The 20,864-nt window shown below is 45.2% G+C and overlaps 1 protein-coding gene across 1 annotated transcript in view; it reads right to left on the bottom strand.

Moving 5' to 3' along the window:
* LOC144686219 (contactin-associated protein-like 5) overlaps positions 1-19,003 on the bottom strand; it is a 738,881-nt gene extending 719,878 nt beyond the window's left edge. Inside the window, exons 1-2 of the mRNA XM_078551310.1 lie at positions 18,913-19,003; positions 15,701-15,829 (exon numbers count right to left, since the gene is read on the bottom strand). Coding sequence (XP_078407436.1) covers positions 15,701-15,829; positions 18,913-19,003 — 220 coding nt within the window. The remainder of the gene's footprint in view (positions 1-15,700; positions 15,830-18,912) is intronic.
* Between the last annotated feature and the right edge of the window lie 1,861 nt (positions 19,004-20,864).

Genomic DNA, 20,864 nt, shown 5'->3' with positions numbered 1-20,864 from the left:
GAGCTGAGTAGTTAATTAGCTAACTGGTCAAATCTGGTTATTATGGCCCCAGTTCAGTTTACTATAAATTCAGGGTTCTTCAGTGCAACCTTGGCAAATGGCAGTGCAGTTGAGTGAAGATTTAGAGTTTGGTGAGAAGTGGGTAGGGTAGGGTAGGGTAGGGTAGGGTAGGGTAGGGTAGGGTAGGGTAGGGTAGGGTAGGGTAGGGTAGGGTAGGGTAGGGTAGGGTAGGGTAGGGTAGGGTAGGGTAGGGTAGGGTAGGGTAGGGTAGGGTAGGGTAGGGTAGGGTAGGGTAGGGTAGGGTAAGGAAAGGAGTTGTTTGTTTCCTCTTTCTATCTTCCTCACCTCATGGAAATTGGTGTTTGTTCTACTACAGGGAAAGGAGCTAGCTGTTTGGTGAGTGTCTTGTGAGTGGGTAAGTTCTATTCTACCCCTAAGTTATAAAATAGTACATAAATTGGTGATAAATTTAATAAAATATATAAGAAAACAACATTAAGTGATTAATATAATTAAGTAATTATTTAAAACTCATTAAGGGTGACAGGACAGTGATATATCAAGGCTGCAGCATATGGGAGCTGCTGGATAACTCTGTGATCCAGGGCAAACACGTCTGCAGTAAGTGTTTGCAGCTTGAGGCCGAGCTGCGAAACATCAGGAAGGGGGAAAAGTAATCTGGATGCTTTATACCAGGAGGCAGTCACACCGCTTAGGATAGGGTCTTCTGATTTGGTCAGTGGCCTGGGACAGGAGGGTGTGACTCTGAGTGAGGCAGGTAAGGGGGCCCAGAGGGCAGGGGTGTGAGCCTCAGCAATTGTCCAACAGGTTTGAGGTTCTCTCAGCTGGTTGGATGAGTGGGTGCCGCAGGATGAATGAGCAAACTGACCATGGCACCGTGGTACAGGAAGACATCCAAATGGAGGGAGCAAAAAGGAACATAGCGGTAGGAGGGGACAGTATAGTGAGGGAGATTGACATTGTTCTCTGTAGCAAAGAGCGAGAGTCCAGACAACTTTGTAGCCTGCCCGGTGTCAAAGTTTGTGACATCTGCTCAGGGCTGGAGAGGAACTTGCAGTGGGAGGGGGAGGATCCAGTGGTCATGGTCCATGTAGATACCAACAACATAAGCAGGATAAGGAAGGAGGCTCTGCATAGTCAGTATGAAGAGCTAGTCACCAAATTAAGAAGCAGACTTTAAAGATAATAATCTCTGGATTATTACCTGAGCCACATGCAAATTGGCATAGGGCAAATAAGATTAGAGAAATGAATGCGTGGCTCAAAGATCGGTGTGGGAGGAGTGAGTTCTGGTTCATGGGGCACTGGCACCAGTTGTGGGGAAAGTGGGATCTGTACCATTGGGATGGTCCACACCTGAATGGTGTAAGGCTGGTGTCCTCTAGAGCTGCATAACTAAGGAAGTGAAGAGGATTTTAAACTGAATAGTGGGGCAAGGAATTAAATTTGGGAAGATGTGGTAAAACAAAGAGTAGAGACAAGACAAGAGAAAAAGGTATTAATATGGGAAATGTTAAACAGACTATGACAGGAAGGGACAGAGAGTACAATTTTAAGAGTAACTCAGCAGATGAGGCCAGGTGTTACAAAAATAATAGAAGGACAAAAGTGAGGGCTCTGTATCTAAACGCACGTAGCATTTGAAACAAAACAGATGAACAGATAATGCAAATAGAAATAAATAAATACAATCTGATAGCCATTACAGGGACATGGCAGAATTTTACGTTCCATGGGTGGGTGCATGCCTGACCCGAACGGGCATAAAATCGTGCAAGATGATGTCAGGCGCGCATCCTGAGGTCATCGCGTACTCACATGATATTTTGCTCAGTGGGCATGTGCAAAAGTTGGAAGAGTGCCCATCGACAATTAAATGGGCAAGTAAGCCCTTTAATGGCGCAATTCAAAGATTTTTCTTTTTGTGGCCCGTCCAACCTCCTAGTTGGCGGACAGGCCAATCGGCCAGGTAGCTTTTACATTTTTGATGAAACCTCATCCAAAAGCGGGATAAAATCTCCATTAGGAAATAAAATAAACATAAATATCTAGGGACGGCATTTTTGAGGTATGCTTTCAGGTGCTTGATTGTGCTGCATGGACATATATTTTTGCAGCTTTTTGTGCTTTATTTTATTGTTTGGAGGTCTGCAGCTCCCTGAGGCTGCTGTCTGCCTTCAGGGAGCTTTGTGGAAGCATGCCCTGCGTTGCCTACCCTCTCCCCACTCCCACCCGGCAGCGCTGAGCTTTTCCGCATGCATTTCATGCTGGCTGGCCGTTAATTGGTCGGGGGTCTCTTTCCCAACCGCTCCTGGGCCTGCCAATCACAAACGCCTGATGAGGGAAAAATTTAGGCCATGGCTACAGAATGACATAGATTGGGACCTGGATAGTGAAGGGTACGTGTCATTTAGGATGGATAGGATGTTGGGAAAAGGTGGAGGGGTGGCTCTGTTAACTAATGATGGTATTAGCACGTTAGAGAGGGATGACCTAAGTTCAGGAAACCAGGATGTAGAAGTGGTTTGGGTTCAGATGAGGAATGATAAAGGCAAAAAGTCACTTGTAGGTATGGTGGACAGGCCCCTAAGTGTAACTACACAGTAGGACAGAGTATTAAAAAAAAATAATGGGAACTTGCCAGAAAGGTACAGCAATAATCATGGAGGATTTTAATCTACATATAGACTGGAAAAATCAGATGGGCATCTAAGCTACCTTTAGCTTAGATGAGTTCACAGAATGTTTTCGGGATAGTTTTTTAGAACAGTATGGTCTGGAGCCAACCAGAGAGAAGGCTAATATATTGAGCAACAAGATAGGATTACTTGATAACCTCATAGTGAAGGTACCCCGAGATAGCAGCGATCATAATCTAACTGAATTTTACATTTATTTTGACGGAGATATGAGTGCATCCAAACTACTATTTTATACTTAAATAAGAGCAGTAATGAGGAGATGAAAATGGAACTAGCTAAAGTGAACAGGCAAAAATAGGTTAAGGGATAGGTCAATAGAGGTTCAGTAACAGACATTTAAAGGAATATTTCAGAATACACAGAATAGATATTCCAATGAGAAAGAAAAATTCTAACGGGAGGTCCCACCATCCGTAGTTAACTAAAAAAAGTTAAATATATTGGGTGGAATTGTCCCAGATTTGTACTAAGTGTGGTAGCAGGCAGGAAGAGCGACACTGTACTAGTCAGTCGCAATGGTGGCTATTTTCACACCATATCGTCCCAAACCCACATTCCCAGGATGCACGCTGTTTCCATGGCGGACGGGCTCCGATTTACCTGCCATGCTGTCACCTTGCCACTTCATCACGCCAGGCACCACATTTAAAGTATCGCCGCACTCAATGCTTCCAGCCCAGGGCTGCAGCAAAGAAGACATGGCCCTGAAAGGCAAGAATACTGCAGCCCTCGAGCACCTTTTGGATGCCATGAGGCCTATTGTGATGTCCTCTACCCCCGCTCTTCCTGCAGGAGGGGCAGCAACATTACCACTCCAGCTTGGTAGACAACGGCTGTGGTGATTGGTGCCAATGCTGAACAGAAGAGTTTGGCCATCCAATGTAAATAGAGGATAAATGATCTCATCTGTGCCGCCAGAATAAGGAAACCATCTCATCACTCTAAAGTCACACACTCAAGCCCACCACACATTCACTGGCATCTTACTCACTGCCAGCTCAAGGGACATCACCACCTATTCTCAAACACATACACTCATGTCCATCTGACCTTATCTCCTCTGGAAAATGCCTCCTAAGCCCTCACCATCTTGAGGCCACTTGCATAGGGCAACATGTGCCCCCACACACCCTGGGATACCCCCATAGTGTAGCCCTTGTCCTGCAGCCTCTTCCCTTGCCTGAAGCCACTTCTCCCCCTTCCCCAAGCAAGACCTTGCCCTGCAGCCATTGAAAAGCCACCCACATATGGCCTACCCCTAAAAGTGATGCGGTGCTGTCTATGAAGCCTGGCACTGATGATTGCGAGTGCTGACTAAAGCAACGTAGGCAAACAAACCTTGAAGTCCCAAGTGAAGTGCAGCCCACCAAGTGCACCCCTTATATATGCTGTTGTGAAACATGTCAGCCTGTTTTCCCGCTGGCCTGGCTGGACGAACCAGTGGGGGGGGGGGATGAGTCCGGCGAGCTGGCCTTTCAATGATATGCTGATGTATTACAATGAGGTTCCCGATGACCGATGGCGGGGAACGTGGCCCACCATCGGCGGGCTAAGTGGACGATCATGAACGGGTTTCGCAATGTCATGAAACCGATATTTGGCGTTCTCGCCATATTGTCCACTCACGCGACCGAAAACGCCCGACACCAGTGGGCAGGGAAAATCCTGGCCAAGATCAAACTTAAAGAAAAGGCATATAATTACATAAAGATGGGTGGCAGGCCAGGAGATTGGAAAGAATAGAAATAACAGCAAAGAATGACAAAGATTAATTAGGAGGGAAAATTAGAGTCTGAAAGAAAGCTAGCTAGTAATATAGGTGCACGCCCAACACGCTCAAGCATGAAATAGCGCGTGATGGCATTGAGTGAGTGTCCCAACATCATCACGCACTCTTGCGATGTTTTGGTCGGCGGGCGTGTGCGAGAGTTGGCAACGTGCCCACTGACAATTAAGAGGCCTATTAAGGCCATTTACGTATTAATCAATGATTTTACGTTGCCCGTCCAACCTTACAGTTGACGGGCAGGTGAATTGGCCAGCCGGCCTTTGCCTTTTTGAGGAAACCTCATCCAAGGGCGTGATGATGTTTCCGATATTAATTTAAAAAAATAAACAGAGTTTTCATCCTGTATATGTTAAGGTTAATGTTTCTGATGCATGGGCATTTTATTTCCAGAATTTAAAATCTGTTTTTATTGCATTTCGATTCTTCAGATGCCCGAGGCAGCTCTCTGCCATCAGGGCGCTTTCTGAGAGCACTCCACGCTGCCCGTGCTGACCTCAGCGCTCGTCCTCCTCCAGCCCCCCCATCCCGGCAACGCTGAATATTTCAGCACCCCGACCTCAAGGAACGGGCTCTGGCCCATCTCCCGGCCGCTCCCAGGCCCGCTGGTCGCACCCGCACGCCGAACTCAAAATCCTGCCCAAAAACAAGGATAGTGAGAGTTTCTATAGATATTTAAATAAGAAAAGAGTTAACCAAGTGAGCGTTGCTCCTGGAGAAAGTGCTCTGGGGAATTGATAATGGAAAGTAGGGAGATGGTGGATGAATTAAACAGGTATTTTGCTTCAGTCTTCACTATAGAGAAGACAAGTAACATCCCGGAAATAACTATAAATCAGGAAATGGGACGGAGGGAGGAACTCAGGAAAATTACAATCACCAGGGAAGTGTAACAAATTGTTGGGGCTGTGGGCTGACAAATCCCCAGGTCTGGATGGACTTCACCCTAACTTCTTAAGAGAAGTGGCGAGTGAGATAATTGACGCACTGGTTTTAATTTTCCAAAATTCCCTCGATTCGGGGAAGGTTCCACTAGATTTGAAAATTGCAAATATAACTCCTTTATTCAAAAAGGGAGGGAGACAGAAAGCAGGAAACGACAGTCCAGTTGGCTTAATATCCGTCTTAGGGAAAATATTAGAAACTATTATTAAAGATGTTATAGCAGGGCACTTAGAAAAATTCAAGGCAATCAGGCAGATTCAACATGAAAGGGAAACCATGTTTATCCAATTTATTGGAGTTCCTTTAAGGAGCCACATGTGCTGGATATAGGGGAACTGGTGGATGTACTGTACTTAGATTTCCAGAGGGCATTCGATAAGGTACCACATCAAAGGGTATTGTAGAAAATAAAAGTTCATGGTATAGGAGGTAACATAATTGCATGGATGGAAGATTGGCTAGCTAACAGGGAGCAGAGAGTTGGCATTAATGGGTCTTTTTCTGATTGGCAGGATGTGACAAGTGGTGTGCCACAGGGATCAGTGCTGGGGCCTCAACTTTTTACAATTTATATAAATTACTTGGATGAAGGGATCAAAAGAATGGTTTCGAAATCTGCTAAAAACACAAGGGTAGGTAGGAAAGCAACTTGTGAAGAGGATGCAAGGAGGCTACAAAGTGACAGAGATAGGTTAAGTGAGTGGGCAAAGTTCTGATAAATGGAATATAATGTGGGCAAATACAAACTTGTTCATTTTGGCAGGAAGAATAAAAAAGAAGCGTATTATCTAAATGGTGAGAGATTGCAGAGTTCTGAGATTCAGAGGAATCCCGGTGTCCTCATGCAAGAATCACAAAATGCTAGTACGTAGGTACAGCAAGTAATTAGAAAACGTTAGGGCCTCCACTGCATCTCCATGACAGGAGCATTCTCTCAGAGGGTATTGGCGCTGAGATAAGCCAGACTGGAGTCAAACTTTCACAATTGCAATGTGAGGGTCTACAGGGACACCTCACTGCATGTCGTCATCATCCTCCACAAATCTGGCAGCTGAGGGCCTCCCGAGTGCGCCTGCCTCATCAAGTTGGTGCGAAAACCTCATCCCTGTCGTTGTCACCACCGAGGACCCCCTCACCCTTATCCCTGTCAGCATCCTCCTCATCGGAGGAGACATGCAGCTCCTCCATCTCCTCCTCGGCCAGCTCCTCATCCCATTGCAGCGCCAGGTTGTAAAGGGCGCAGCAGACAATGACGATGCATGACACCCTCAGAGTAATACAGGTCTACAGCACAGAAAAAGGCCCTTCGGTCCATCAAGTCTGCGCCAGTGAAACAAGTATCTAACTATTCTAATCCCATTTTCCAGCATGAGGCCCATAGCCTTGTATGCCATGGAATCACAGGTGCACAACCAAATAATACTTAAATATTATGAGGGTTTCTGCCTCTACCACCCTTTCAGGCAGTGAGTTCCAGATTCACACCACCTTCTGGGTGAAAAAATTCTTCCTCACATCCCCTCTAAACTTCCTGCCCCTTACCTTAAATCTATGCCCCCTGGTTATTGATCCCTCCACCAAAGGGAAAAGTTCCTTCCGGTCTACCCTATCTATGCCCCTCATAATTTTATACACCTCAATCATATCTCCCCTCAATCTCCTCTGCTCCAGGGAAATTAACCCCAGTCTATCCAATCTCTCCTCATAACTAAAACTCTCCAGCCCAGGCAACATCCTGGTAACTCTCCTCTGCACTCTCTCTAGATCCTCGGTACTTCCCAGGGTCCTACCATTCACCGTGTATCCCCATGCCTTGTTTGTCCCGCCTAAGTGCACCACCTCACACTTATCCAGATTAAATTCCATTTGCCACTGATTAGCCCATCTGACCAGCTCGTCTATATCCCCCTGTAATCTAAGGTTATCCTCCTCACTATTTACCACCCCACCAATTTTCGTGTCATCTATGAACTTACTGATCAACCCTCCTACATTCAAGTCTAAATCATTTGTATATACCACAAACAGCAAGTGACCCAACACCGATCCCTGTGGAACCCCACTGGACACAGGCATCCAGTCACAAAAACACCCCTCGACCATCACCCTCTGCTTCCTGCCACTCAGTCAATTCTGGATCCAATTTGCCAAATTGCCTTGGATCCCATGGGCTTTTACTTTCGTTATGAGTCTCCCATGCGGGGCCTTATCAAAAGCCTTGCTGAAGTCCAAGTAGACTACATCAAATGCATTGCTCTCATCTACACAGCTGGTCACCTCTTTGAAAAATTCAATCAAATTGGTCAGACATGACCTCCCCTTAACAAAACCATGCTGATTGTTCTTGATTAATCCCTGCTTCTCCAAGTTTAGATTAATTCCATCCCTCAGAATTGCTTCCAATAGTTTCCCACCACTGAGGTTAGACTGACTGGCCTGTAGTTCTCTGGTTTATCCCTTCCTCCCTTCTTGAATAACGATACCACATTGGCTGTCCTCCAGTCCTCTGGCACCTCTCCTGTGGCCAGAGAAGTATTGAAAATTATTGCCAGCGCCCCTGCCATCTCCTCCCTTGCGTCACTCAACAGCCTGGGATACATTTCATCCGGGCCTGGAGATTTATCTACTTTTAAGCCTGCCAGACCACTTAGTACCTCCTCCCTTTCTATGTTAATTTCCTTAATTATATCACAGTCCTTCTGCCTGATTTCCATGTCGTTCCCCTCACTTGTGAACACCGACACAAAGTATTCATTTAGAACCCTACCTACATCTTCCGGCTCCACACACAAATTACCACTATGGTCCTTAATAAGCCCTACTCTTTCCCTAGTTATCCCCTTACTCTTAATGTACTTGTAAAATAACTTTGGATGTTCTTCTATTTTACCTGCCATTGTTTTTTCATGCCCTTTTGCTCTCCTAATTTCCTTTTTAAGTTTCCCCCCCTATACATTTTACACTCCTCTAGGGCTTCCACTGTTTTGAGCCCTCAGTATCTGCCATAAGCCTCCTTTTTTCTCTTTATCCAATCCGATATATCCCTGGACATCCAGGGCTCCCTAGGTTTGTTGGTCCCACACTTTGTCTTTACTGGAATATGTTAGCCCTGTATTCTCCCTATTTCCTTCCTAAATAAGTCTTACTGCTCTGACGCAGATTTACCTAAAAGCAGCTGCTCCCAGTCCACTCTGGCCAGATCATAACTGATCTTATCAAAATCGGCCTTCCCCTAATTTAGAACTCTGATTTCTGGCCCATCCTTGTCCTTTTTCCATAACAACTTTGAATCTAACGGAGTTATGATCACTATCTGCAAAATGCTCCCCCACTGATGCCTCTACCACTTTCTCGGCTTCATTCCCTAAATTAAGTCCAGGACCACCCCCTCTCTCGTAGGACCTTCTACGTATTAGCTTAAAATGCTATCCTGGATGCATTTTAAGAATTCCGCTCCCTCTAAACCTATCACTCTATGACTAACCCAGTTAATATTGGGGAAGTTGAAATCCCCCACTCTTACTACCCTATTATTTTACACTTCTCTGAAATGTGCCTACATATCTGCTCTTCTATTTCTCTCTGACTGTTAGGGGGCCTATAGTATGCTCCCAGCAATGTGATTGCTCCTTTTTTGTTTTTAAATTCTGCCCATATGGCTTCGTTTGAGGAGCCTTCTAAGATGTCATCCCTCCTTACTGTTGTAATTGATTCCTTGGTCAATATTGCAATACCCCCTCCTCTTTTACCTCTTTCCCTGTCTCGTCTGAAGACCCTATATCATGGAATATTGAGCTATCAATCCTGCCCTTCTCTCAACCATGTCTCTCTGACAGCAATGATATCATACTTTCATGTGTCAATCTGTGCCCTCAGCTCATCTGCCTTATTCATCAGACTCCTTGCATTAAAATAAATGCCATCCAACCTTGCCAAACTCCCTTGTGCCTTAACTGACCTATAATTTCTATGCCTTCCAGACTTACTTGCTCTCTCTTCTAATTTTGGCTGTGCATCTCCCCCTGCTGAACCTTTTCTCAGGATCCCAACCCCCAGCCAAGTTAGTTTAAACCCTCCCCAACAGCACTAGCAAACCTTCCCATTCCGATTCAGGTGCAACCCATCCACCTTGTAGAGGTCCCACTGCCCTCAGAAACAGTCCCAATGTCCCAGGAATCTAAAGCCCTCCCTCCTGTATGATCTCTCCAGCCACGCACTCATCTGGACTAACCTCCTATTTCTATACTGACTAGCGCGTGGCACCAGAAGTGCTCCAAAGATTACTACCTTTGAGGTCCTGTTTTTTAATCTGTTTCCTAGTTCCCTAAATTCTGCTTGCAGGACCTCATCCCTCTTTTTACCTATGTCATTGGTACCAATATGCACCACAATCTCTATCTGTTTGCCCTCTCCCTTTAGAATGCTATGCAGCCGCTCAGTGACATCCTTGACCCTGGCACCAGGGAGGCAACATAGCATCCTGGAGTCACCTCGACGGCCCCAGGAATGCCTGTCTATTCCCCTTACTAGCAAGTCTCCTACCACTATTGCTCTTGCCCTCTTTTTCCTCCCCCCCTGTGCAGCTGAGTCACTCACAATGCCATGAGTGTGGCTGCACTCCCCAGAGGAACCATCACTCTCACCGTTTTCCAACACAGAAAAACGGTTCTCGAGCGTGATGCACCCTGGGGATTTCCTAACACCTTTCTTCTGGCTGATGGTGACCCATTCCCCTTTTGCCTGCACTTCCGTAAGCTGTGAAGTGACCACGTCTAAAAACATGCTATCCACGGGACTCTCAGCCTCACGGATGCACCTCAATGCCTCCAGCTGCCGCTCAAGCTCCGAAACTCAGAGCTCAAGTAGCTGCAGCTGGTGGCACTTCCTACACACGTGGCCGGTGCTCAAGGAGCGTCTAGGACTTCCCACATATTGCAGGCGGTACATAACACAGGACTGAGCAGTCATGCCTCGAGTTGAAAAAAAAACCCTTACTTTAAGTTAAATACAGTAAAAAATAACATTAAATTATTCATGTACTTTAAATAAAAACTAGAACCCTTACCTTTCTTTAGCTTAATCTATTTTGAACTGGAGAAAAACACTTACCCACTACTCACCAATGAGCTCTCACCTTTGTGCTGACATCACTTTTTGAAGCTTCCCCGCACTCTCGCTGGTTCTGATCTCTCCGCCGTTCTCTCATTCTGTCTTGTGATGTCACTTTTGTTATTTTCAGCAAGAACTGACTGCCTGACACTCTTCCCAGACTGCTTCACCGCGATGCTGACTGCGGGACACTCTTCCCAGACTGCTTTACTGCAATGCTGACTGCGGGATGCTCTTCCCAGACTGCTTCACCGCGATGCTGACTGCAGGACACTCATCCTACTCTTTGCGGACTGTATTGCAGGCCTCCACCAGGCCGGTCCAGGCACCGGAACCACATCTTCAGCATCTCGATGGTCTGCTGCATGTTGCGAGCTGCTGCACAAGCCTCATTATCGCAGTCTGAGGCTGCCGCACGGGTGTCATCAGCCACGGCCTCTGCACCCTTGTCTCCAAGGAGCCAATTCTGCAGCCTCTGTGGACCTTGGAAGACTGCAGGGATCTGCGAGCAACTCAGCATGTAGGCATCGTGCACACTCCCCGGAAACCGTGCGCATACCTGCAGGATGTGTTGCTGGTGGTCGCATACCAGATGCACAGTTAGTGAGTGGAAGGTCTTGAGGTTGATGAAGTCCACCGAGTGTAGCGACAGAGACCTGAGTGCCACGTGAGTGCAGTCAATCGCACCCTGCACCTGTGGGAATCCTGAGATCAGGACAAATCCAATGGCCCTTGCATCCTGGCTGTGGGTGACAGATTGTGAAATCCCACAGAGGCCACCTGTAGAGCCCTGAAAGGAGCCACTGGCATAGAAATTGAGCGTCGTGGTCACTTTCACTGCCACAGGCTGGGGATGCCCTCCATGTCCTCTTGACGCCAAATCCTTCAGTAAGGGCAGATGTGAGCCACTAGGTCCCTAGACATGTGCAGTCATCAGCAACACTAGTTCCCTGTCATCTGCAGGAATGGCAGGCGGCGTCTATAAACCCTGGGTGTCGCTAGGCGCCGACCAACCACAGCTCACTGTTGCTCCTGGGCAGCATGTGCAGGAACCCCTGCTGCTGCTTCTTCATGAGTTTGCTGCTCCTGCCTATGCACGGCCAGGAGCCTCAGTCACTCACTCCTCTGTCTTCTATGGTCTCTGTAGGCCATCAGGCATACAGCTAGGTCACCACGATCCATGATCCTGACATGGTCCTCCTGCAGCATGAAAGAGAGAGAGACGTGGTTATCATGGCTGTAATTAGCACCTTTCTTGGCCTTGTGTGGCCGCCCCTTAATGCTTCCCGGAGAGCGCTGGTCACTCCTCTAATGGCCAGAGATGAATGCGTTGCATGGCTGCCCTGTTGACCTGCGACATGGGGGACACTGGTCCAAACTAGGATGCTGAGATTGCAAGGGGCTATGAGGCCCTCCAGCAGTGACTGCTCCATGGTCAGCATTGGCGAGGAGATTGTACAACGTGTGCAGTCCAACTGCTCTGCAGTCCATTAGGTGGTGGCGGACTCAAAGTCTGTACCAGGGGTTGGGGGAGGTGGGGGAGGGTAAGATATGGAGCACTTGGTGGCCCTTTGGTGCCTCTGTGTTGCTTGCATGGGCGGGCAGGCTGGGAGCCTGACCTCCATCATATCACTGTTGCTGCGCCTGACCTGTCTTAGTTGCAGAGGTAAGTTTATACAGGTGTCCCAATGCATGGCCATTCCCCTCGCTTACCCTGCCCCCCCACCTCAATTGCTGTGCGTGGGATGCAGCGCCAGGGCAGCACTTGACCCCCCCCCACCCCAGCAATTGCCTCCAAGGCTGGCCAGCACTTGTCCTCAGACATCCCCCAACCCCCAGCAGTCGTCTGCGGGGCCAGGCACCAGTTTCCCCCACCCCCTGGTGCCCCTGAGGCCTGTAAACAAGAGGCGAGCTGTGGAGAACGCTGCTGCTCACTCACCTCCGTTCCCCCAAAGTGAAGGCCGCCAAGTGCAGGTCACCTGCGCGCTGTTGTGAAACACGTCGGCCTGCTTTCCCACCGACTTGGCGGGACGATGTGGTGGGGTTCCAAGAGACTGGTGGGATGGCCTTTTAATTAGATGGTAATATATTACAATTAGCTCCCCGCCGACCAATGGCAGGAAACGTGGCCCACCGATGGTGGGCTGAGAGGAAGATCACGACCTGCCTTCACACCGTTGTGAAGTGGGTCTCGCCATAATTTCCGTGCATGCCATCTATCACGCCCACTGCCAGCGGGCTCAGAAAATTCTGCCCCACATCTGGAGTGTTGTGTACAGTACAGGTCTCTTTATTTAAAGAAAGATGTAAATGTGTTCGAAACAGTTCAGAGAAGCTTTACTAGGCCATTACCAGGAATGGGCGGGTTGCCTTATAAGGAAAGGCTGGACAGGTTAGGCTTGAATCCACTGGAATTTAGAAGACTAAGAGGGGGCTTAATTAAAACCTTTAAGATCCTGAGGGGTCTTGACAGGGTGCATGTGGAGAGCATGTTTCCTCTTGTGGGAGGATCTAGAACTAGGGGGTCACTGTTTAAGGGGTCACTCAATTAAGAGAGACAAGGAGAATTTTTGGAACTCCCTTCCTCAAAAGGCAGTGGAACCAGAGTATTTGTATATTTTTAAGGCAGAGCTAGATGGATTCTGGATTAACAAGGGTGACGGGTCATCAGGGGTAGGCTGGAACGTGGCGTTGAGGTTACAATCAGATCAGCCATGATCTTATTGAATGACGGAGCAGGCTCGAGGGGCCTGCTCCTAATACATATGTTCATCCTGGTTTTCAATTCTCCCCATAGCATCAGCCTTTCTCCGTAATCTCCTCCAGCCCCACAACCCTCCAAGGTATCTGCTCTCATCAAATGGTGGCCTCTTGGGTATACCTGAGTTTAATTGCTCCATCATTTGTATCTGTGTCTTCAGCTACCCGTAGACCCCAAGTCATGGAATTCCCTCCCTACACCTCTCCACCTCTCTTTCCTCCTTTTAAGACTCTCCTTAAAACCTGCCTCTTTGACCAAGCTTTTGGTCACCTGACCTAATGTCTCCCTTTGTAGCTTGAAGTTAATTCTTCACTTTATAACTTTCCTGCGAAGCACCTTGGGATGCTTCATTATGTTAGAGAAGCTAAATAAATACACATTGTTATCAACAGATGGGTTTATAGATGCATCAATAATAACCATCATGATTTCCTTCTCCCAAACTAATTCCTTCACATTGCCCCTGTGGCCCAATTACCTTAATGGTCCTGATCCTTCTGAATCTGGCTGCACTTTTCTTCATTGTTTGCAATTCCAATTATTTTGGAATCATCTGTGAAGATAAATATTTTGCTTCCAACTTCCTTATCAAAGTGATTTTCATGCTTCCAAAATGGATTTCATATTTTACCCTGCTTGTTTCTTTCAGTGTCCACAAAAAAAAAATTAACAAGGAAAAAATGTAACTCAAATTGTTAAATGTTGTCATATAGGAAGGGCATTAATGATTGCTTCTTACTGGCATGTCTCATTAGCTTAAAAATCTTCACACACTGAAAATGACTTGCTGGCAATCTAGGCTAAACCTCCACACGCACGGCGTAACAACAACATGCTTTTATGTACCACCTTTAATGTAGTAAAACATCCTAATAACTCATTCATTCCCCTGGATATTGTAACATCCTAGTTCTAAAAATACATTTGTTGTATCAATTGTGATGAAAGTATAATAATTTTCATGATACTTTTCTTGTTTATTGTGAAGTAGGTTTATGGGTGTGATTATAGTCGGGTCTGTTTGTGTGATTTAATTACATTTTGGAGTCCAGTATACTGCAATCTTGAAATCATCAAAAGAAGCTAGGTGTAGAAATGTGCTTGACATGCTAATGAGTAAACATGGATGCTAGCTTATCATGTAAGGTGTGAAGGGAATTTGCATTTTTAGATAAATGAAGGGATTGTTGGATTTAAAAGGGATCTTAGTCTGTTTACAACTAGCCAGATAAGCAAGGCTAAGGGGTGCGTTTATTTTTCCCAAAGGTTACTGACAATATTGGCAACATGAAAGTTTTATATTATGAGGAAGATACAGCTTCAAAGACATATGGAACAATATTATTTACATATTAAAGAGAAAGGAACATATATAAAGGGAAATGAAAGGCTGTGAGAGAAGGCCATGTGAGATCTAAAGGGTGTGTGAAACAACCTTCAAGAAGCCTCATTTGTGCATAAGTCTGCTATGTAAAGTAACTGAAGATGGGGGAAGTCATTTGGAATTCCACTGCCAAGTGGGTACTGCATTACTTTCTGGTTCTGTTTAGATCTAAAATCTATTTTGGACTGTTACCTTAAAGGGGGTGTAACTTGGGGTCGGGTTAATTCAGAATTTTAGGAGTTGTTATAGTAGTAAGTAATGGTAGTCTTAAGTATGTGCTTAAAATCTTTTAATTTGTTAGTAAATATTTTAATTTAATTTTTAAAACCTCTAAAGGTCTTGGTGGACTTATTACTTCTGAATTCAATGCACATATCTTCTCATAATAAATACAAATTGAAAAACCGCTGTGATAGCATGACCAAGTTTCCCTTTTGGATTTGGTCTGCCTGGCACACATCATCTGCCACGTCATAAGGCAATAAGCTATGAATCAAATAACTTGGACACCAGTTTTTCTCTCCCTCTTTCTTGTTTCACTGCTAATTCTCAATTTTCCTTAATTTGCATCCTGAATCCATATTTATTCCCTGTAATATGAAATTTCCACATAATTCCCATGTAAAAGTGAAATCTCCATAGCTATGGGAATGTCAGGTAAACAACGCAGATTTCTTTTTTATTGCTGCTGTTGTAAGCATCCAATTCATGACCAAATGGTTAAGTGCTTTTCTCTTCCCCACCACCACCCCCTCCCTCCCCTCACCTCCTCAGCACCAGCCCACCCTGCCTTCACTCCACCATTGGTGGCAGAGCCATTATTCCTCTTCTCTTTGGAAATCCCTCCTTCAACAACTCAACCTCTCCATTTCTTTACCTGTCTTTACAAAACCCCATCCTTTCAGACAAGCTTTCTACCACCTCTCTAGCTGTCCCATCCTGGCTCAGTGCTATTCCTTTTACCAAATTTTTCCCTAACATCACGGTCCCACCTTGCTCCTTACAAAGCACCTTGAAATGTTTCCTATATTGAAGGTGTTGTATCAGCACAAGCTGTTGCTGCAGCATTCTGTTCACTTTATAAAACTTGAACGCGGTATTGCACAAGCGGTTTCCATTAGCTGTGAACACAAATTTGCAAGACAAGTGTAAAATTGCCAAGTTGAAAGGGTAAAAGCATTTTTCTCCTCATAGCCTCATCGTGTAGTGGGTATGTGGGACACATTCCTGGCTAAAACAGGAAATGTTATCAATCGAAGACTTTAAGAAAGAAGAATAAAGCTAATTTAAGATTATCAGTCGGGCTCACAATTTAGCTCACTTATGCCTGTTAGAAGCTATATCAATACGTGGGGCCCTGTCCAATGCAAGCAGAAAGAGCATGCCCAGGCATTGCACCTTTTCTAGTTAAACAAAAGCATGGGGAGCAGTAGCTCCCTGGTGTATTCTCCATGACAATGCCTCAACCAATAAGAGCTGACTGGCCAACCAATCAGCACCCATTTCTCATGCTGTATAAATTGTTGCATCCTTTGAAATTTAGTATCCTTGCATCTGTCCTGATGAGTGCAAGACACAAAGATTTGACAGCATGCCTCTATTTACAGAAATACTCAAGTAAAGGTATTAATAATCACAAGCTCTGTGTCACTTGACGGTTCCTACAATGCTGGGATTATAATAGCACAGCAAAGCAAATGTGACTTGTAAAAAGAAATAGAAAAAAAAATTGCAATATACTTAGCACCTTTCACTGTTTTACAACTAATGAAGCATTTTTGAAATGTTCTGTGTTGTGTGGCACTACCGCTGTGCTAAATGGGATAGATTTCAAACAGATCTAACAACTCAAAACTGGGCATCCATGAGGTGCTGTGGGATATCAGCAGCAGTAGAATTGTATACAACCACAATCTGTAACCTCATGGCTTGGTATATCCCCCGCTCCACCACTACCATCAAGGCGGGGGACCAATCCATTCATAAACAGCAGGCCACTCACCGCCCGATTAATCTGCTCTCAATCAGCAAAGATATGAAAAATGTCATTGACAGTGCTATCAAGTGGCACTTACTCAGCAATAACCTGCTCACTGGTGCTCGGTTTGGGTTCTGCCAGGACCACTCAGCTCCTGACCTTACTACAGCCTTGGTCCAAACATAGACAAAAGAGCTGAACTCATTAGGTGAGGTGAGAGTGACTGCCTCTGACATCAAGGCAGCATTTGATCGAGTGTGGCATCAAGGAGCCCTAGCAAAACTGGAGTCAATAGGAATTGGGGGGGGAAACTCTCCATTGTTTGGAGTCATACCTAGCACAAAGGAAGATGGTTGTGGTTGTTGGAGGTCAATCATCTCAGTCCCAGGACATCGCTTCAGGAGTTCCTCAGGGTACAGGCCTAGACCCAACCACCTTCAGCTGCTTCATCAATGACCTTCCCTCATCATAAGGTCAGACAAGGGGATATTTGCTGATGATTGCACCATTTGTGACTCCTCAGATACTGAAGCAGTCCTTGTCCATAAGCAGGAAGGCCTGAACGATTTTCAGGCTTGGGTTGATAAGTGGCAAGTAACAAGTGCCAGGTAATATCCATCGAAGAGCGAATCTAACTGTCTTCCCTCGATATTTAATGCCTCTGAAATGACCCAGCAATCCACTCAGTTCAAGGGCAATTAGGGATGGGCAACAAATGCTGGCCTTGGCAGTGATGCCCACATCCCATGAAAGAATTTTTTTAAAGTTTGAATACTTTGTACTTACAATTTGTATTCCAAAAACTGTAAACTGAGTATATTAAAAAAAACTGAACTGAAAACTATTAAAGAATCATAATGAATTAAAGCATAATCACCCTGGCATTTCCATAATTAATTTATTATTGCCACAACTGTTGCAACATTGTATTTAATAATAAACATTTGGCAGCAGTCAGGCATCACAACAATCTTTTAATTTATTCAAAGAACAACCCATCAGGTTAATGTTAAGAATGTACTTGATATGAAAATATTTAATTTTTACCGCTACATGTTTAAACAGGTTCTGCACACACACTATGGAGAAAATAACAAAATAATTTTCAGCAGATCATAGGACGCTATCTGGGTATATGCACAAAGTGTGCTTCACTGTATTTGAAAAATTGGCTTAAGGCATTTATGGCTTATTAAAAAAGAGATTAGTGTAAGGGAACAACTAGATTTTGCTCCCTGCTCTAACCTATATTGAAGGGAGAACATTAATTGCATCCACAATAAACTTCATTAACTTGGAAAAGCAACTCTTCAATAAATACCAGTTTGTCATTCAACGATATATACATCAAGCATTCATGTATCTATTAAGAAACAATCAAACAGGAGACGGTATCAATAAAACCACTTCTCCTGTAGCAAAGTGCTGAAAATAAATTCTCTTTATTGCCACGCAATATCTGCTTCACTTTTTACTCCTATTGTCAGTTCCCCAGAAAGGATCAGGAGGTCATCTCATTTGCATTGCTTAATTGAATGTTGCAGAGCATTAGGGTTATTATTTTGACATTAAACATAAGTTGCAGTACAATATCAATCCAAATTATTAATTATGTGATTAAAATATTTCAGATCTTAGTTAGTTAACATTTTTCTACAGAGCACATACCTAGCAGTCAAAAATAATAAATCTATCGGTTCAGATGAAAATAACTGTGGAAAAAGATATACAGCCAAAAAAGCATTACCAATCAAATTTCCACTTAATGACTGGAATTCTACGGCCCCTTCGCAGCAGGGGCAATAAATTGCAGAGAGCCATTCTAAACTCCATTGACTTTGGCAGGGAAAATAAAATCCCACTGTTGTAAAATTCCGCCCACTGTCATAATTTTAAACAAAAGCAAAACAAAAAACCTGCAATTTAATTTCTTGGTTCCTTGTTGTAAAACCAAATGTTAACTGCTGAATTGTCCTTTTTTTCTGAATTTGGTTAATGAGAGCTTGAAGCTTTTGTTGAAACGTTATGCTGCATTAGATCTCAATGGGGTGTCGGTAGTAATTAGAGTGGACAAGTCCCCCCACCTCCACATTTTGCCAGAACAGAAGGCTGATTTTCTGGACACTGGTGCCAGCCACACAAGACCTAAAGGGCTCCCTGTCTGCAACTTGTGCCTATTCACAAGGGGTGGCTGCTAGCACACAACCCGCCCATTTCACACCCCACCTTTGTACCTGCGTTTCTGGTAATCAAGTCCACAGTTCTGGTTGTCTGTTTCTTTTTCAGTCATTCCATCATTGGCGGCTGTGCTTTCCATTATGCTCTGGAATTCCCTCCCTAAACACCTCCAGTTCTCCACCTCTCCCTCCTCCTTTCAAGAAACTTCTTAAAACCCTACCTCCTTTGATCAAGCTTTGGGTCACTAATATCTCCTGATATGGCTCTGTATTCAATGTTGTTTGATAACAATCCTTCGAGAGTATTACTGAGTTAAAGATGCCAAATAGATGTAAGTGGTTGTTGTAACCAGACTCCCAGTCATTCCTTCCTGACTATTTCAGGAAGCAGACCAGAGGGAGAATTTTCTCCCCGTCGGGCGGGCCGGTCAGGAGCTGGGGCGGAGCTGATCGCCACCCACCATTGGCTGCACGCCGCCATTTTACGTGGGCGAGCTAATTAACGCCCGTCCAGCGTGACGCGTGCCCGGTAGCGCTCAGCGCTACCTGTGCGGGCGGGGGGGGGGGAGGGGGGAGTGGGAGAGTCGGAGCCTGCACTCTTTCATGTATGCGCGTGAAAGAACGCAGGAATTTCCCTAAGGCAGCTCCGTGCCTCAGGGAGATTAAGTTGAATTTGAAACTTCACAATAAAAAAAGCTAAAAATCATTGACACATGTCCCCTCATGTGATAGCGTCCAGCCCTGCATGCTAAACAGAAAATCCTGGCCCAGGAGCTTTCTCCAAGCCGATGCCATAATGTCTCTGGGTTCACAGGTTCTGCTGCACGGGGAGTACAGTTACCTTGACAAGCCAGCTTGCAGCAAATTCCAGGCCTTATATTTGTAAGACTTTCAACTGTGTATTCAAAAGTGCAGCCTAGACCTGCAACGCAAAATGATCACATTAAGAAAAATCTGTGTCGCTTCAGGATTGTACGATATATTGTGTAAGGTCCACCATTCCCAGGTTGCACATGCACATTTTCTTTTTTAAGTGAACAGATTAGGATGAAAGGCCAGCAGATCTCTTCTTTATTGCGGTAATATCTCCATCCCAAGAAGCTGTACAAAGCACGACTTCGATTTATCCAAAGTATTTACAGCAGCATAATGAAGGATGACTTTGTAAGGTCAGATTAGTTGAGTGAGGTACGGGTGCCTGGATATCCTGTTGCTAGCATAACCGTTAGCAGGCAAACTGGGCATCTCTGTAATATAATAGAATTCGAGCTTGTCTGGTCATTAAATCGCAACTGTGTAAAATCATAAAACAAACTTGAAAAAAATGAGAATTTATTTTGCAATAATCAGTTTCAGGTTTTCTATAGCACAGGAGGAGGTTATTCAGTCCATACTGGCAGCTCTTAGAAAGAGCATTCCAATAAGTGCCACTGCCCTGCTCTTTCCCCATAACCCTACAGAGAGTTGCTTTTCAAGTTCAGATGTATATCTATTTATATTACTGAAGAACCATTGTTCATTTTCTTCCTGAGATACATTAAAATGGGATTTCTTGAACATTGATTCTAGATACTAAGCCTGTCCATATGGCAGCTGGTTCAAGAAATACATGTCCCAGTGATCAGTGACTCCCCCAAACCAGCTTCGTATACTCAAGTAGTTGCTGGACTACTTTCTACACTGGGTTAGCTCTAAAGCAGCAAAGGAACGACATTTTTGAAATAAATCACGGGCAGGATTTTCGGGCATTGTGGGCAGGCCCGGGACTGGCCAGGAAACAGTCCGCCACCTGCAATTGGCCTCCGACGATGATGATTTCGCACTGGCTGGCCAATTAACGGCCAGACAACGTGAAACGTACGCTGAGAAACTCTGCCGGGGTGGGGGGCGGGAGGATGGTGAGCGCTGAAGTCAGCACAGGCACAGGGGAGCACGCAATGAAAGTTCCCTGAAGGCAGAGAACTGCCTCAAAGGGCTGAAGGATATAAAACCATCAAATAA

The sequence above is a fragment of the Cetorhinus maximus genome, chromosome 11 (genome assembly GCF_964194155.1).
Source record: "Cetorhinus maximus chromosome 11, sCetMax3.hap1.1, whole genome shotgun sequence".
Lineage (NCBI taxonomy): Eukaryota > Metazoa > Chordata > Chondrichthyes > Lamniformes > Cetorhinidae > Cetorhinus > Cetorhinus maximus.
This window is presented reverse-complemented; position numbering and strand designations above follow the sequence as displayed.